The 19,329-nt window shown below is 38.5% G+C and overlaps 1 protein-coding gene across 7 annotated transcripts in view; it reads left to right on the forward strand.

The window, feature by feature from the left end:
- Positions 1-7,737: 7,737 nt before the first annotated feature.
- Cpsf6 (cleavage and polyadenylation specific factor 6) overlaps positions 7,738-19,329 on the forward strand; it is a 32,138-nt gene continuing 20,546 nt past the window's right edge. For 6 of the 7 annotated variants that reach the window (XM_004875036.3, XM_021252358.2, XM_013069386.3 and 3 more), the window contains exons 1-3: positions 7,739-7,895; positions 15,678-15,887; positions 17,480-17,583. In XM_004875036.3, the coding sequence (XP_004875093.1) occupies positions 7,836-7,895; positions 15,678-15,887; positions 17,480-17,583 (374 nt within the window). In that variant the 5' untranslated portion in view covers positions 7,739-7,835. Of the gene's footprint in view, positions 7,896-15,677; positions 15,888-17,479; positions 17,584-19,329 lie in introns of all 7 variants that reach the window. The other variant, XM_021252359.2, reaches the window with a different exon arrangement.

The raw sequence follows: 19,329 nt of genomic DNA on the forward strand, positions 1-19,329 counted from the left end.
CAGAACAATCTTATCTCTTTTCCAACTTCTTTCTTGTCTTAGTCACTTTCTTCATCACTGGGACATAATATCTGACACTCACAACTTAAAGGAGTTCATTTTGGCCTGCCATTACAGAGGTCTCAGTCTTTTCATGGTCTCAAATGCAAAAATACATGGTGGAAGGGCCTGGTACAGAGGAAGCTGCTTATGTCATGATAGCCAGAAAGCAAAGTGAGAAGGCAGGATCCAGGGAGAGAGATATAACCCTCCTGGTCACACTCCTAGTGACACAGCACTTGCAATGAGACCTCAGCTCCTAATTGCAAGTTAGTTATAGTGCCTCCGTGATCTAATCGCCTTCCAAACAGATGAGGCTTTTGAGGCCATTTTAGATATAAACCATAACATTCTATGACAGTTCCCCAAAAGATATGTATCCATTTATTTATGTAAAATGCATTTAGTCCATCTCTAAGAGTTGCCAAAGTTTTAACAGTTACAGCATTACTGAAAAGTCTAAGTCCAAAGTCTTTACTGAGACTCAGGGCAAACTCTTGGCTCTGAGCCCCTATAAAAATAAAGAATGTTAGGTCTGAGGATTTAGCTCAGTGGCACCATGCATGACTCGCAAGCGCAAGGTCCTGAGTTTGAGCCCTGGCACCAGAAAAAAAACAAAAAAGAATGTTAAACACTGCCAACATACAATGGGGCAGGGTAAATATTCCTTTTCCAAAAGGGATAGAAAGAAAAGCATGCATGATTGTGCATGTCTGCAATCCCAGGACTCAGAAAGCTGTGGCATGAGGATCATTGTGAGTTCAAGGGCAGCCTGGGGTATACAGTAAGTTCAAGGCCAGCCTAGAATACACAGCAAGACCCTGTCTCAAAAAAGAAAGAAACTGAACCAAAGCAACACTAAAACACAGGAAGGCAAACATTAAATCCTGTAGCTCTGTATCCAGAACCTAGAGGAAGTTGTGGCAAGATGTGAGCTCCAAATGGCTTGGGTGGTCCCACCTGTAAGATATTTCTGAATGCAGCTCTCACAGCCTCTTTCTGGGGTTGGTTTTGCTCACTGCCTGTGGTTTTCCTCAAATGATCCATGTTCCTGGCGTCTCCAACTTCCTGGGTTCTCACTGCACTTTTGGCTTCACTCTCACATCTTCACATACTGACCACTCAGGGGCACATTGACTTGTCTCCCAAGCTGCCCACTAAAAGCTGTTTGGAAGTCTCCCTGACCTCACAACTTTTACATTCTGCATGTCTATAAAACCAGGACCACATGGATAACACCAAGGTCTGCCACCTGCTCAAGAAGTAAGTAGGCACCCTTGTATCATGGCTGCAGAGGCCTCTAAATGCCTGGATGGCTGAGTATTGTGAATTAAAATCCAGGGAACCAATTCCCTAGATGGCCCTTCTTGAGCAGGGTGTGTGTATGGGGAGGTTCTTCTCAAAGTCTTACAAAGGAGTTTATCTTTACTCTTTCATACCCTTAATCCAGAGAAGGGTAGGGTCTTGCTGATTCCTGAGATGCCCCTCAAGGCATCTTTTCTAATGTCCCAGTGCCAAGTACTTGGCTTCCTTTTTTTTTTTTTTTGGTACCGGGCATCAAACTCGGGTCCTTGCACTTGCGCAGCAGGCAGCGAAACAACTGAGCTAAATCCCCGGCCCAACTTGGCTTTCTTTTAATACTAATCTTTTCAGTAACCATTCCCTTCTGTGACCTAATTTTGCAGGTACTTCTTTTCTGGTGAAACTGAAAACTTTTTAAATGATTTTTTGCCCCTATTCCTCATTATAAACCAGGATGAAAGCCACCAGAAGTACTCATGACACAAAGGGTTGGCTTGAAATTTTCTCTGTCAGATTAGTTAGTCCACTGCCCTTACTCCCAGTCTCCTGCAAAGTCTTGGGATATGGGTAAAATGTAGACTTTTTCTTTTTTTTTTTTTTGCCAGAGCATAACACATATGGCCTCTAGGCCAACTAACTGCCAATGGAGTTCTTTTTCCCATCTGAAACCTCCTGAGCCTGGTCTTTGCCCTCTGCATTGCTATCAGCATTCTGGTCTCCTGAACTCTGACCAGAATCATAAATCAAGTTTGGTTTATAGAATTCTAAGGCTTCTCTAGCCAGTGTCTCTAAACTTGTACAAACTTCTACAATCCAGTTCCAAAGGCTTCTTAACCACATGGTCAGGTACAGCCATAGCAATGGTTCCAATGACCTGCCTCTTTTGACCATGTCTGACCTCCTAAGTTAGTCAGCTATAACACCCCTATGATCCAATTGCCTTCCAAACACATGAGGCTTTGGGGGGCCATTTTAGATCTAAACTATAACATTACTTTTCTTAAATATTTTCATTTTTACATTGTTTATATTGGAGTGATGCAACTATGGAAAGAGGGCCACAACCAGGGAATGTGGGAAGCTGTTAAAGGTAAGATAATAGATTTTCCTCTAAGAAAAAAAAGCAGAAGGAATGCCACCTTGCCCCCATTTTGATACGTTCAATGAGACTTATTTCAGACTTCTGCTCTCCAAAAGGATAAGATAATACATTTGTCTTATTTTAAGCTTCTAAATTTGTAGTCATTTGTTAGAACAGCAATAAGAAACAAGTGTAAGCCTGCCTTGCAAGTGCAAGGTTCTGAGTTCGATCCCCAGTACAGTGGGGGTGGGGGTGGGGAGGGGGAAGACAAGCACAAGAAGGCTAAAAGGCAGTTCTTCTGCAAAATTTATCTTATTATTGTTGATTCCTCCTAGGGAAACTGATTTTCAGTTCTCTGAAGATTTGAGTAAAAGAACTTCAGAACCTAGAGGGACTCCAGAAAGAAATTCAGGTGAAAGATTTGTTTAGGCTAATCAGCTGTTGAGCCAGGACAAGAACCCAAGTCTCCAACTTTTCATCAATGCATATTAATGATCATAAAATGTCTAACAAAAAGGCTGGGATGTAGGAGATAATAAGTTCTCAAGTTGTCATTACAAATTTTTCTTTATAAACTATATTAGTATTTCATTTTTTGAAAATTGCCAAGTAAGGAGTTACTCTGTTTAAAAATCATCAAAAAGCTAATAAGATGGTGTGTGAGTAATCACTTGGTAAGGAAGAGGATAGGGTCTATAGATTAAGAGTAATCTCGCCCTTGGAGGAATTACCAGATCCCAACAGATGGCTGAGAGACTGAGTTACAGTTTTGGTATCCAGGAGAATTAAAAAATGGAGTCTAGGACTTTCCAACAGTGATGACTTTGTTAAACCATATTTTGGTCCAGCACTCAAGACTACAGCACCCTGGGAGTAAAGGCAAACCAAAATAAGTCAGGATGAAATTCAAGGCTGACAATTTGGGCAATATGAATTATATGCTATGAAGTAAACTGTAAAATAGTTTTTAAAGCCAAGTAGAAATTCTAGAATTTAAAATTACAAAAATATAAAGTTTATATCTCAATAGATGAGTTAATACCATGTGAGAATCAGTAATTTAGCAACTATATCAGAAAAAAATCTACCCAAAAAGAAATACAGGGAGACAAAATGATGGAAACAAGGAAAAAGAGAGTAGCTCAGTGTGATGATCTGTGCCTGTAGTCCTAGCACTCGAGTGACTGAGGTAGAAGGATCATTTGAGACCACAATTTTGAAGTCACTCCAAACAACATAGCAAGATCCTGTCTCAAAAGGAAAAGTCTAATACAGCGGTACCTCGGTTCACAAACCTAAATTTGTTCCATGATTCTGGTCATGAACTGAATCAAATTTTCCCATGAAGTTCAAAGTAAATAAGGTTAATCTTTTCTGAACCACATGTGTTTTTTAAACACAAAAATATGAAACAAAGTACAGCACAAGACAGTATGAAGAGAGAGAACATTAACCTTGCTTGACATGACTTCTGGCACAGCAGACAGAAGGTGAATGGGGAGAAGGTTATTGTTTGGAGGGAGAGTCCCCCTCCATAAGGACATTGGACATTGGGCAGATCTCCTTCAAGGGTTTCCTCTCTTCTTTGTCTCTTAGGCACAGGGTCAATTTTGATGAAAAATCTGTCACTTATTTTTTCCTGCACTGCATAACTCTCTTGAAATGAGAGACTACATTATCATTTATCAGATTCAACACTCTGTTCATTACAGTTATGTTGGGGTCGTGCTTCTCAAAGGAATCCTGGCACCCATTCTATTTTGCCATAATGGATTTTATCACATCACTGCTAACCTTCTCCCTTTCTTCCTTCTCCTCAGTGGAGTGCTCCTCAACAAGTGCCTTTTGCTGGTCATTCTGGAGTTCAGCAAGTTCTTCCACCATTAGCTCCTTCTTCTGGTCCTCTGTGTCTGCACCATCAATGTCCAGACCCATACTCTTGGCCATGGACACAATCAGACCTTCCAAAGTCATGTTCAGTGACACATTCTGGCCACAGTTTCCTCCAGGCTGAGTTTAAGGTCTGGTATGTGACATCCTCCCAGGCTTTGTCAATGAGGTTGATGCAGTGGAGGACATTGAAATGTTTCTTCCAGAACTCTTTCAGAGTCAAGGACTTTTCCTCAGTGACATTAAAACACCTAGTGAAGAGCACCTTTGTGTGCAGCTTCTTGAAGTTGCAGATTGCTGGTCCATGGGCTGCAAAAGAGGTGTCATGTCATATCATGTTATTTCTTAATGGTGGGGGTGAACACATTATGCAGCCATTCCATGAAAAATTATCTTGCATTGCCCCTCCAATGACAGGTAGTCCACCCTTGTTCACATTCTGTTCCTTGAATGCATGAGAGGTCTCGGAATGGTACGCCAGTAGTGGCTTAATCTTCCGATCAAAGCTTGCATTCACACACAGGAAAAGGGTCAATCTGTCCTTCGTGGCCTTGTGCCCCAGCAATGCCTTTTTCTCCTGTGTGATATAGGTTCTTTCGGCATCTTCTTCCAGAAGAGCCCTGTTTCATCGAAGTTGAACACTTATTGAGCAATGTACCCTTCTGCATTCATGAATTCCATGAATTCTTTCATGTAGGTTTCTCCAGTGGCCTTGTCAGAACTGGAAGCCTTGTCTTATCACCCTGCGGACACCACTTCTCTTGAGGAATTTATCAAACTACCCTCTATTGGCTTTAAATTTATCACTTGTTGCAGTTTAGAGGGGTTTTCTTGCAGTAAGCCACTGTACAATTTCCTGGCTTTTTCACAGATCATAGTTTAACTAATGGTATCCCTGCCAGCTGTTTCTCATTCCACCACACTAACAAAAGTTTTTCCACCTTTTCCAGCATTCATGTCCTCTGCTTGGATAACATCGTTAACTCCTTTGACAGCATCTTTATTCTTCAAAATAATTAAGAGTGTCGATTTTGCCACTTGTACTCTGGGGCCATATTAGTCACATGAATACCACACTCAAGCTTTTCTACAATTACCTTCTTCAATGCAATGGTTGTTTTCTTCAAAACTTTCTTCTTACCATTTTTACTCAACACTTTCTTGTCATCTTCATTACTGCTCTGCACTTTCTTTGGAGCCATGCTGGATTGAATAATACTTTACAGTACTATATGTGCTAAGAATCACACAAAAAAGCTTCACAGCTAGAGTGCACAGGTTTGTCTGTGGCTACGATCTTGACTAGAAGCCACAACCATGTGTCAAAGTGGGGAAGATGGCTGTAGATGTGTTCGTCACCCAACACAGAGTTCATGAACAGAAGCAAAATTTTGCCAAATGGTTCTCTGTTCAAGAATTGAATTGTCTGCAAACAGAAGTGTTCACAAACCAGGGTATTGCTGTATTTAATTAGGATCATAGAAAGAGAGAAGAAAATGGGAGCCAGAAGCAATGTTTGAAGAGGTAATGCCTGAAAATCAATCTTCCTTTCTTTCTTGTACATATATGTTCTTTACAACGCACTCACACTCTTTTGTACCACAGCATGTAACAGATTTCTTAGTGGCCCCATAAACATTATTTTATAAGGGTTTTCTCCTAGAAGCTAAAACAATTCCTTTATTTGCAGAGAAGAACTTAGAGAAGATGGCTTAGAATTTTCCAGAGCTCCTGAACCATGTTAATCCTTATATTCAAGAGGTTCAGTGAATCCAAAGCACATAAACAAATACACTTCCAAACATATGTAGTAAAAGAACAGAAAGCCAGTCTAAGACAGAAATATCTTAAAAGCAACCAAAGAAAAAGAACCCATTCTTTTCACGAAAACAGTACCCCCAATTTCAGCTGACTTTGCACAAGCAACAACGCAAGTCAGACAGAACCTTGGAATGATTTTTGTGTACTCCAACATAAACTGTTTCTATTGTCACATCTTCTCTGATTCTACTGCCTGCCTCTTTAGAGACTATCAAAGAAAATCTCATATCAAGACCCCTAACTTAATATATCTATATCTGCAAAGTCTTTTGCCTTGTAAGGTGAACCTAGTCACATGTTCCAGGGATCAGGACATGAACGCCTATGGTGGGTCATTATTCTCCCTACCATACCACCAATCTAAAAATATGCAATCCCTCTATGTGGCTCTTTTCTTCTATAATGCTTCATGGAAGAAAGCAAATAAGTATTTTGAAGCAGTAGAGTATAGGGAACTTTGCATATTACAGTATCTCATTTAATCTACCATCAATCTGCAAACTCAGGGAGGTTCTATTTTGATATTAAAGATTATGAGACTGAAGATGAAAGTAATTCGAGGTCATCTAGTTGATTAAACGACTGAATAGAAATTTGTACCCACATCGCTATAGACCCATTTCCATGACTACAACCACGCTTTTTCTACCATACCAAGTACAGTTGTTGCTTGGCTTATTGTATGATTTTTGGCCAGTATGTATCTGAAGAAACACTAAAGTGGTGGAATTTTATTTGGGTGAAGAAAATATGGGAGTGTTATGGGGAAAGGTTTCAAACTGGAGAGATATCTTTGAATAAAGTTTGAGGGCAAAACGTTAACTTTATTGACCATGTAACCCTGGTTGAATGACTTAGGTGCTATTAGGCCTATTCTCTCACCTGTAAAATGGGATGTTTAAGGACAAGCTTTTCAGTTCCCTCCTGGGTCAGACATTTTTAATTGCAAGAGAGAAACTCTTAGCCTTATGATACCTCTACTTTGGAGTGTGGGTATGGACATGAAGTTAGAAGCATCTGAACTATGCAAAGAAAATCTGGTGCGGATCTAAGGAGGAAAAAGAGAAAGGAAATGAAGGACAGCACGGAGGAGATGAAATAAGCCAAAGACTACACCGAAAACTGAGATGGAAATATAAACAATGTGCAAATAACTCAAGATATCCACCAATACCTAGCATTTACGATGCAAATAAAACCCTGAGGATCCTGAAGATGCAGGAATAAGACAGTGTTCTTAATCTTGAGATGCTCACAGAAAACCCGAAGATCACATTTGGTATTTAACCGTGGACATATAACTACCACTTTTAAGCCCTGGACATGAAAAATGGAAAGAAAACTGGAATTGAAGATTTAAAAAAAAAAATGTGTGAAAGACGGCACGTGAAAAGAAAGTCTCAGGAAACAAGCGGGACCCACTGGTAGCCTGGAAGCGCCGCTGAGACTAGAAAACTTCAACCCACTTCCTCCCCCCAGGCCTAGCCCAGATGCACACAAAAGAAACGGCCGGGCCCTCGCGGAGCCGCCCGCCCCTCAGCCGGGCAGCAGAGCCCCCGCCGCCCGCCACCCCCGCCTGAGTCCCCGGGCCTCGGAAGTGACGCAGCGCGCCCCGCCCCCGCCGCCAGATCCGCTGCTGCTCCGCGGCGGGCGGACCTGCAGGCGGCGGCGGTGGCGGCAGCGGCGGCTCGGCCGAGAGAAGATGGCGGACGGTGTGGACCACATAGACATTTACGCGGATGTGGGCGAAGAGTTCAACCAGGTACGTGAGGGTCTGGGCCTCGCCGCCGACGCGGGTGGCGCTGCGGCCTGGACGCGGCCCCGAGCCCGCTGCGGGCCACGAGCCGGCGCGGCTGCAGACCGTGCGCCCTTTCCGCCTCCGGCCCGCGCCGCCCACCCCGACGCCGGACCCGGCGCGGCGCCCTTCGACTCCCCTGTTACAATGCGTCGTTTTCCGGGCCGCGGGGCCTGCAGCGCGGGTGCAGGCCGCCGCCAGCCCCTCCCTCGCCGCGGCCTCACGCCCCATTGTTGGCTGCGGCCCGCGGGCGCTTCCCGCCGCACTAGGCCCGGGGACCGGGCCGCGTGTGCGCCGCGCGGAGAACTGGCTGCGGGCCGGCGAGAAAGCCCCGTGGGGCGGCCCAGTCGCCTGGGCTCAGATTTCTCCCGCCGCTCCATTTTGTCTCTGTCCGCGCAAGGTTGCCTCATGGAAGGCCGCGTTCAGAGCCCTTTGTATCCCGCGCGCCCGGTCTCCTGGGCTCCTGTTCGCGTTTGCGACGGGTTTCGGCGTGGCGCTTTCCTCCTCCCCTCTTCCTGCGTGAAGACGGCTTCAGTGTGGGCACGTCTGCAACAAGTCCTTTGACTTTCGGACCCACGGATCGTTTATGAAAGGCTGCACGCTTCCCTGCTTTATGCACTCAGGTCTTGCAGTGCTTTGAGGCCCGGTTGTTCTTGGCCTTTGTGATGAGAATACCTGTAAAGATAAATGGCTTGGGCCAAAAGGAAGACTTGGGAAGCGCAGTGGTTGAACAGAACAAAAAGATGGTAGCTCACCAACTGAACAGAGTGATTAAAATGAGGGAAGGACGTTCACCCGAAGTTCTTATGGTGTGATTTAAAAATACAGAGTTGCAGAAAAGACCCTGTTTTTGAAAACAAAAGTATTTTCCCCCGAGGGCTCTGCTTCACCTTTTGAAAGGCTGGAGAAAGTGAGAATGCATGGTTTTTCCGGAATCCCATAGGCCACGGTTACGTAGAGCTAACTGCGGGGCTGTGATGTCTGATGCGGTAGCAGCATCCTTGTTTGTTAGTAGAGTAGTGATGTTTAAGCTCTTAGCTTGCTTTTCACAGCTTTAATGCATTTTATGTAGTAACACATTTTTTAAAAATCAAATTGTGCCTACCCCGATGGACCCAAAAGCTTTTTTTTTTCTTTAATATTTTCCAGGTCTGTGTGAGAGCCGTAATAAAATTCCATTGGTTAATTCACCCCGCTCTTCTGTTAAGTCTTATTTGTTACTGAGAGTTAAGATTTTTTTTAAAATATGGAAACTCAAACATCTTTACTGTTTTCCAGAATGACTTTGTTCCTCAGGTTTAAATATTAGGAAAGAAAAGCAATTTTCAATAGGCTGTACATGTTTACTACGCTATTAAAAACTGGATGCATTTGGATGTAATCCATTGCAATAAAACTATTACATTTGAAAAATCTTTTTTACTGTGTTTATATTTTGAATACATTTCCTTGAGTGAAGATTATAATGCTTTTAAAGTCAACAGACAAAAGACCTCTAGGAAATTTCATTTATCAAGTGAGTGTAAAATCACATCCAAAAGACAGCCATAATTGGAAGTAAAGCAACAATTAAGTACATTGTTTGTAAATTGTACATGCTTCACCTTCAGAATTGCCCTTTTTTGTCGACTTTTATTTTTTACTAATATGTGTTTGCAGTACATAATGACTGCATTCCTTGTGGGGAATTGGTACACGTACATAACACATCTTAATTATTTTCTCATTCCCTTCGCCTCCCCTCCTGTCCCTCTCCCTCCATGCCTTGGTCCCCTTACCTTTTGCAAAAGATCTATCTCCGTATTTCCTATTATCCCTTTTATTCTGCTCTGAAGTATTTTCTGGGAAGGAGCTTTAGAGAAAAAAATGTTCAAGATTATTTTCATTAGCTTTTCTTTGAAGAGAATGCATTCCTTTACCCTTCTTTGCACAATAAGGAAACCGTGGGGCACAGTTTCAGAAGCTAAGCTTTCTTCAGGACCTCTTTGTAAAATATTTTTAGGTTTTTGCGTACCTAATTTGGGAGGGACATCTTTATCCTGATAGGTGGATGAGTGATGCTTTCTTATCTTTGTGCAGTAACTATTGCTAAACAGAAGGTAAGAAAAGATTAAAATTTTGTGGACTACTTTGTAGGTTTTTTAAATGTAGCTTCATTGACTTATACACAGAATTAATAGGTAACACGTCATTGTATAATTTTACCAGTACAGTCTTTATGTTTGAATAGGTTAATAGATTAGAGACATTATTTGGCACATGATTGGTCTCTGTAAACTGCTTTCTTAATTTCTCAACAATAATAACAACAAAAGGACAAAATGATTTTTAAGATTTGTCCTTTTTTAATGTTACTATCTTTTTTTGTTGTTGTCGTTCCCGAGGATCAAACTTGGGTCTTTGGGCTTGTGCTTGTGCAGCAGGCAGTGAAACCACTGAGCTAAATCCTCGGCACTAATGTTACTATCTTAAAGAAATATTTTTATGACTTATTTGCTTGTAGTTGAGTAAAAGATTCTACAGTATTAAGTGTTAACTAGTCTTTATTTATTTTGGCTTCTAAGCTCCTGTTTTAGAAAATTTTTATTCTCCAGCGTGAGCTGCGATTTTCATTGCAGCTGTATACTTTGATATTCTGTGTAAGTCATCTGTTTTCCATATTCTACTATTTTAAATAGTTTTTTCAAATATTGGTGTAAACACCGTATCCAGAAAGTGGGAAGCATTCAGCAATCTTAGAAGAAACTAATTTGGAGACTGGGTGAAGAAAAAGTTGGTGAAACCCATAGAATTTTTTTTAACCAAATGGATTTTAATTGAATAGAGAATGCAGGTGAGGAGGGACACAAAGGGCTGGCTGCTCTTCATGGGTCCTACTTAGTTCTTAAATTGAAGCTTTTTGAATGTCACCAAATTGAAAATAGTTGGTTTAGTGGAGAGATAAATGGAAGAGAGTAGAGCTTCTAAAGCGCTACTTAAATTTGCAATAATGTATCAGTTTACTTTGGACTGGGATTTGTATTTAGTTTTAGTAGTTCTTCACTGGCCTAATATTTAGTAGTTCTAGATTTTTAAATTTTGACCAAAGCTAATTAGGTTAAAATATTAAATTGCTCAAAATAATACTCAAGAATGCCAACAGCAAAGGATAGATAGTCTCTACTCGAGGAATCGACTATAGGGGGGAGGGTGAAAGACAACTACATAGTTGTAACACACTAACAAGTCTTTTACTGTAGATGCCACTGTTCTATGTGTTTTATCTGTAGAATTTTCATTCATGGCGGGAGGGGAGGTCAAGAGAAATTCTGTGAACTCTGAGGAACCTCAGGTTGTGCATATCTTACCTGAAATGTTTGGGGCCAGAAGTGTTTCATATTTTGGAATATTTGCATAGACCTTTGCCAGTTGAGTATTCCTAATCTGAAGTCAGAAAAGCTCCAGAATCCAAAAATTTTTGAGTATCGTGTTGGCACTGAAAAAGTTTAGGATTTTTTGATTAGGGATGTTCAACTTATACTCTGCATTGAAGTGGTGTATATTTTGCTTGTTTGGAGATCAGAAACTGTTTAGGTAGAATTTAGTTGCAGAATTTAATTTCTGGTTTGTCAGGCAGTGGAATCACTGATAGCAATCTGACCACTCAACTTTAAGTATACAGAAGTAGTACTGTAGGTGGAAAAAAATTAATTTAGGAGTTAAGGATCTAGTCATCCTCAAAAGTCAACTTTCATTTCATGAATCATTTTGCTTTATATTTAGTTGTTATTTACTCTAGCCAGTTATGGAAAATAGGTTTATTGAACAGATATCAGTGAAACAAGTATCAGTATAAGATCATTTTCTCTGATAATTTATGTTTATAAACATTGGTTTTAAGATAAGTTTGTAAGATCAACAATGAGGTGTAGGTAAAGATTGATTAGAAACATGGATAGAAATGTTTAGGGGAGCTAGAACTCTTCACTTGGATCTTGTTATTTATGACCCTAGTTAATGTAGCTGCCTATTAGTTGTGCACTTTGTGGTTTGTGTGGCATATTTTAAGTATTAATTTGGCTTCCTTGCTGTTGAGCTTCTTGCAGGTACTATAAACTGATTTTAATGTGTACTCAAAACATAATCAGAAAGTGATATGTATTCTTAAATACAGTTAGCCTTCTGTATCCATAGGTTCCACACCCACAGATTGAATCAACCACAGATCTAAAATATTTGGGGTAAAAACTGTATCTGCTGAATGCGCAGACGTTTTTCTTAATGTAACAGTTTACATAGAGTACAGCTGCTACTTATGTAGCTTAAATTATATTAGGTATTGTAAGTAATCTAGAAATGATTTAAAGTATAGGAGAGGATGTATGTAGCTTATGTGTACTGTACCATGTTACACCATCTGTAGATTTTGGGATGTACTTGTACCAGTTTGGCAGTAATATTCTGGAATCAGTGCCCTGTTAATACAGAGGAACAGCTGTAATGTACTGGGTTATCTACTATTGGATTTTATGTTGGCATTTTTCTTCCAGGCTGTGGGATACATTTCGTAAAATGCAAAATGCTACCCTCCACTCCTTTTAGTTCTTTAAATGGGCATGCTTACACCCCATTATTGTTTTGTTGTTGTTGTTGTTATTGAAGTAAATTGGCTTTGAAACGTGACCCTTGCTATGTGTTGCTACAGTGTACAGATGGTATTAACTATAATTTTAGGACTGCCAAGAACAGTGTTGGGGCTGTGAAGAAGAATGAAGAATGCTTTAACAGCTCTGTTAGTCCCAGTAATGGAATATAGTATATACAGTATTAAACTTTTTTTGTGATATTAAACTTTTATAAGGAATGTTTAGGGGAAAACTGTCTTAAAATATATGACCCCTTGGAGGAAGGGGATGGTGCTGATGAAAAAGATTGGGAAATAGAGCCTTCAGAGAGCTAATAGGGTGCTGGTCATTTTTCTTCACCTTATTTTTTTTTTTTTTTTTTTGTACCGGGAATCAAACTTGGGTCCTTGTGCTTGCGCAGCAGGTGGCGAAACCACTGAGCTAAATCCCCGGCCCACTTCACCTTATTTTTAAGTGCTTTTTCTGACTTGGCAACAGCTATCTATATATCATGCAGAACAGTCTTTTAGCTTGATTAGAATTAAAAGTAATAGGTGAAAAGTCCCTTCACATAGAACTTAGCAGTATTTGACTGTTTTTCTTTGACAAAGTAGAAGCCTTTGTTTTTAGTTTGTTCAGGTTTTCAGAACTCACTTCTTTATATGTGACCTGTGATGAACATTTTGCATAATTTCAGAATGTGCATATTCCTTGATTTAAGTTGAAATGAAGCTTGATGTATTCTGTAGTTTTTAGTATGAAAGATGGGTATGATACAATGAAGCTGAAAAGAAGTTACTGATACTACAAGAGAGTTAATGCTTTGAGTTGCATTTTTTAGTAATGGTGACAGATATACTCAAATTACTTAATATTTTTTCACCAAGTCCAAATGAATGCTGCTGGGGCTAAGTACAGGCTATGGCCTTGGAACCACCTAAAGCTAATTAATCCACCAGGAGCTCAAACTCCAGGACCATGGTCTCACTTAGCACCATACTTCAACCAATTGGAAACATTTCAACTACCAGGAAAAATGGCGATTCTAAATATTAGTAGAAGAGTATGAATGTAGAAAATTAGTTGTTGTCAATGTAGGAATTCATGGACATACAAAAAATAGTGATTTTAATCCACCAGGTTAGTGTAGCTGCAATTAATGGTTGTAAATTATTTATGTAAATTTTTCTCAGATTTACAATTTAATAAATCATAGTGTGTTAACCTGTCTGTGTAAGTGAAAGTATAAATTTAAATATGTTAGCCTTGCTATTAATAATTCTTGATTCTTTTTTACTCTCCCTCAGACTGTATATTGTGATTCATCTCTGCTGTTAGGATGGAAACACAACTCCTTTTGAATAATAGACTATTTGGTGTACAGAACTGGATTGTGTGGGAAGCTTTTTAGTACCTTTTTTAAAAATTAATTTTATTGGTACATTTTAGGTATACAATATAATTACATTCATCATTGGAAATTTGCACCTTTACATAATCTCTCTTGGGCAGTATCTTAAGTATATGGAATCAGTGTTGGTTGCATCCACACCACCTGACGCTTCAGCTTCACTCAAAAACTTTTTAACAAAACATAGCCCCACTTTTTCTGTTTTTCCTACTGTCACTGCAATTTCAGTATATTACTTCATTTAACACTCACTTCTTAGAGATTATTTTGGTATTGCTGTACAAACAACATAGAGTTAATGGTGTTATTCAGTGACTTGTGGTCTTAGTTTCTGCCCATTGCTAAAAATGGTTTTGTGCTCTTGGCTTTAGTTTCCTGAACCCCTTATTAAATAAGTTAAAAAATTGTGCCTTATAACAAATAAAATTGAAATGTAAAGATTCTTTTATATAAGTAAGTTGAATAGCTCACTGTTTATGCAGATTACCTAAAGATGACATTGCCAATTTGAGGTCCATTTGGATATATGTATATGAATGTGTGTCCCCGCCCCCTCCCCCAAGTTGTTTGCTTTTTGCTTTCTTTTAAAAAATATCTCACTCTAGTTGTCTTCTGAATAACAAAACAATAGCTGCACTTCCTTGGAGCCAATAATATCTTACTGATCTGTTTTCTATAACAAGTGCTTTCTCTTGATCATTATCTATATACTAGTCCCTAAAACTATCAGTTCTTTCTAATTTCTTAATAAATTGTAAACATTGGAGAGCATATGAGTTATATCTGAACAGTTAAGGTATCTTATAATTATCTTTTTCCTTGTATTACAAATGTTCTACTTCAGAAGAATAAAATAATTCACACTGATTAGATAACCTAGTCTGGAACTTTATCTCTGCTACAGGTTTAGTCAAGCTTGTGACCCAATAGTGGTTACCAGAGGCAATCAAATGTCATTGTGTGTTGTGCTCATACCTACATTGCATTTTTCTTGTGTTTATTCCTCTCTTCTAATTTTCTTCTGCTCACCTATCTCTCTTCTTTTCCTCCTCTTACTCCTTGCTTATCATTTAGGCATGTAAATGACATCACTAGATTGCTTTAATTCTGCTGGTGAAAATCAAATGGGAAAGGTTTACTAGATCTTTATTTGTACCATTTTTCCTAACTTACTTGGCTAGACATCTAAAATGGCAGGTAAGCACTGGCTCTTTGTTGAATGAGAATATTATTGTGAGATACTAATTTGGATAGTTCTTACCTGTGTTTCATTTATTGTTTCTCTTTCCGTAAATCATTTATCATTTCTAATCCCTTTCCTGTGGCTCAGCTCACTTTTCTTTTTCTGAAACTGTTAGCTTTTTCAGGGTTGGGAGCAAAAACTGAATATCATAGAAAACAAGTTACTTTTTTTTTTTTTTGTGGTTAAACACTGAAGACTTACAGTGGCTCTGGTTTTTGTTTGTGATACTCCTATGTCAGATATTCTTTTAAAAGTTTTCTATTTGCATTCATGTATTACTGTTTAAGAATATTTTGCTTCTAAGGAAAGTTTCAGTTACAGTTACCATTCAAGAATATGTCTGTTGAAAAAGTGAGATCTGTACTGAGCTCTTTCAGCCTTTTATCTTCCATCAGATTTTTGAAATAAAAAAAAAGTCGAATGAATTTGTATTCAAATCTGTATAGTAATCTGACTGTTATATAATCTGGAGCACTATTTCTGTATCTCAGGAAGCGGAATATGGTGGGCATGATCAGATAGATTTGTATGATGATGTCATCTCCCCATCTGCAAATAATGGAGATGCTCCAGAAGACCGGGATTACATGGATACTCTACCGCCAACTGTTGGTGATGATGTGGGCAAAGGAGCAGCACCAAATGTTGTCTATACGTATACTGGAAAGAGAATTGCATTATATATTGGAAATCTAACTTGGGTGAGTAAAGCTAACAAGAATTATTGGTAATTGATTTTGAACTGCTCTAGTAGCTAGTGTTTTTGTCTGGAGTTTTAAAATAAAAATTTGAAGTTACTATATTTGTTTTTCTAAATGTTTGGTCACGAGCAAAATCTGGCACCTTCAAAAGGCCATTAGTTTTAATTCTGTTTGAATTTTGTGTCCTTTTATCTCATCTTGGTAGACATACCAGTTAAATGTAAAAATTACTTTTGTCTTCAGTTGTTGTTCTTTATGTTACTACTCATTCCTTGCTTTCAGTGTTCCAATTTTACTAAGAAAAATGTTCAGATAAGGTTTGAAGCCAGAATTCAGGAGATAATGAATACCATTCCTGATCTTAAAATATTGTTCATTTTCTAATTTAGATTATAGACTTAAGTTCCATTTTGTTATGTTTGAAATCTGATTTATAGAAATACTGCTACATACTTTGAAAAGTTTGAGTTGTTTCAGGAAACTAAGATTATTGGCTGAGAGCTTCATTAAGTGCATGTCTAGAGACCTATTTATATTTACATTAGCATTAAACCTGAAATATTCACTAAAGCAACCCTATGGAGTTCTTCATCTCTATTATTAGACATATGTGAAAGTTTATAGATCTAAAAGTCAAAAGAAAACTCAGCACTTTTCTACTTTGTTAAAAACAGCCATTTATTTATTTATTTATTTTTCAGCACTGGGGATTGAACCCAAGGTCTCATACATGCTAGGCAAGTGCTCCTCCACGGGCTCCATCTTTAGTTTTTATTTTTTGAGACAAGTTCCTACTAAGTTGTTCAAGCTGTCCTCAAATTGTAATCCTTCTGCCTCAGCCTCCCTAGTAGTTGGGATTACAAGTGCATACTGCTGTGCCCAACTGAAAAATGTTTTACTTAAAATAATTTTTTTTTAAACTAAGGGACTAATTTTCCACAATGCAGTCTAAGCAGTTTTTGGAAACAGTAGCAATGTATTTATGAGAGTCTAGTTGCTAAAGAATTTGAACTTTGGTTCCATCATCTCTTAGTTTCATGACTTAGTTGTTTCATCTTGGCTCAAATGGGAATAATAGTAGGGTTTAAGAATCTTAAAAGTTATACAGTTGATATAAAGTACCTAGTAGGTACTCAACACATGTTAGTTTTTCGTCTTTCCATTTTATATTCAAGAATAAGATGAAATTTATTTCACACAATATTTTCCTTTGAAGGGAAAAAGTGACAAGTGAGATTGGTTTTATTGAGAATTTAAAATCATAGCAGTTTAAAGCTGGAAGAAACCAGAAACTCGTAAGAGTAAAAATCTATCTTATCTCTGAGGGTATGTACCTTCTAATTTCCAAAACTCTTATCAGGGAATGAAGTTAGGGTCTCAGATGCTTTTGTGGTATTTTAAAAATTGGAGGCTGATTGCTCACTTTGGCAGCACATGTACTAAAAATTGGAGGCTGACTGCTAGTAATTATGCTTAAATTTGCACTGAGCAATAATTTTCTGTTTTTCTTGAGCTTACCTGTAAAAGCTACATTTGAGCAATAAAAATTCTGGATATGCTTCAGTGGTTAATAAGGGAAACATGTCTTGCAGTGGACAACAGATGAAGACTTAACTGAAGCAGTTCATTCTTTGGGAGTAAATGATATTTTGGAGATAAAATTTTTTGAAAATCGGGCAAATGGCCAGTCAAAGGGGTAAGAATTTGTGTTTCTAATACAAGTTAGTAGCTGTTGATTGCAATTTATAAGTTAGCTTCCCTTGAGGTTAATGGTAATTACAAACATATAGGACACATGATTATATTGGAAGGAGGATCTTAGGCAAAGAGTCATTCTATCTTTTCACACATACCTTGTTATTTAGCACAGTAAGACCAATGGAATTGGGATTGTGGACAAATTAGGCCTATTTTCCAATTTTCCTGAGTTTTCTCCATCTGTGGTTGAAACGACAGTTTATAGGTGTAGTAATCTTGTGATTGATATGGGGGAAAATGGGTGACTGGAGAATAATGTGAGTAACCTGGATATTTTGCTTTTTATTCTTGATTATGAAGCCTTATAAGTGAGATAGTATAATATGGGAACATTATAAAATACAGATATCCAAAAGTAAGAAAATGAAATAATGGCATAAACTGAGTCATCTACATATTGTCACATATTTGTATGTATTCACTATACTTTCAGAATTTTCTTTTAAAAAATGGTATTACAGTTTGCATGTTTTATAAAAGGTTTGGTACAGGAAGTGGAACAAATATTTAGCAATAAATACCCATCTTCCCTTATTTTTTGCTACTTTGATATCAAGTAATTTTGCAGCAGACATAATTTTATATAAGCCTTGAGGTAGGTGAGTTGGTTTATTTTCTTTTCAGTACTGGAGATTGAACCCCTTTATAAATTTTTTGTTTAGAGGCCAATTCTCATTAAACTAAGTTGCCCAGACTGGACTCAAACTTGGATCTTCTTCCTGCCTCAGCCTCCTAAGAGTGCTGGGATTACAGACATGTACCACCACACTGAGCTAGATTCTTTTTTTTTTTTTAATTGACAAATTATGGTAAAGATAAGTTGGATACAGAATGATAAAAAATATGCCAACTTTATAATGTTTCACCTGTTCCGAGTCACCATCTCTCTCTCTTTTTTTTTTTTTTTTTGGTGCTGGGAGTCGAACTTAGGGCCTCCTGCTTGCTAGGCAGGTGCTGCATCATTGAGCAACATTCCAGGCCCACTTATCTGGGCTTTTGTAGTAGCTTCTACACTTGATCTTAGCCAAAAGGCCAAGAAGCGATGCAGTAGCTTCTGAACTGGCATCCCTTCTGGTACTCTAATCTTCTGGGGTGTGTCAGTTCCACATAGATGTTTTTGAAGTTGTTTTGTTTTGTTTTTTTAAGATAATATCAATATTCTGCTCAGGATCTTCAGATGATTTCTTATCTCAGTGTCATTACCTCGGTCTGCAAGGTGATCTGTTTCTCTACCTCTTCAACTGCTATGCCACTTTTTTTTGGCCATGTTACTCTCTGCTATTTCACCAATAAATTCTTGCGTTAGACCTTTAGCTGTTTACTCTTCTTTTTTTCCCCAAATATCTGTCCACATGGCTCATTTTTCTTTTTCTTTTTTGAAAGGTTGTCTCATTTGATCTTGCTCAGGCTGGCATTGAACTCATACTCAAGTGCTAGAACTATAAGCCCATACATGACACAATGCCCAGCTTCATGGCTCAGTCTTTCACTTCATTCACTACGCAAACTGTTTTAAGAATTTTCTTTTCTGAACATCCTATATAAAACATCAACCTTCATAATCTGTCTCTCCTATTATTATTATTATTATTATTATTATTATCTTTTCTCACTGGATTGTAAACTCCATGAGAGCAAGGATTTTGTTTTGGTTCACTCTAGCCTTAGAGTATATGACAGTAGG

The sequence above is a fragment of the Heterocephalus glaber genome, unplaced genomic scaffold, assembly GCF_053883595.1.
Source record: "Heterocephalus glaber isolate CG9 unplaced genomic scaffold, H.glaber_assembly_v1.0 deba00001571, whole genome shotgun sequence".
NCBI lineage: Eukaryota > Metazoa > Chordata > Mammalia > Rodentia > Bathyergidae > Heterocephalus > Heterocephalus glaber.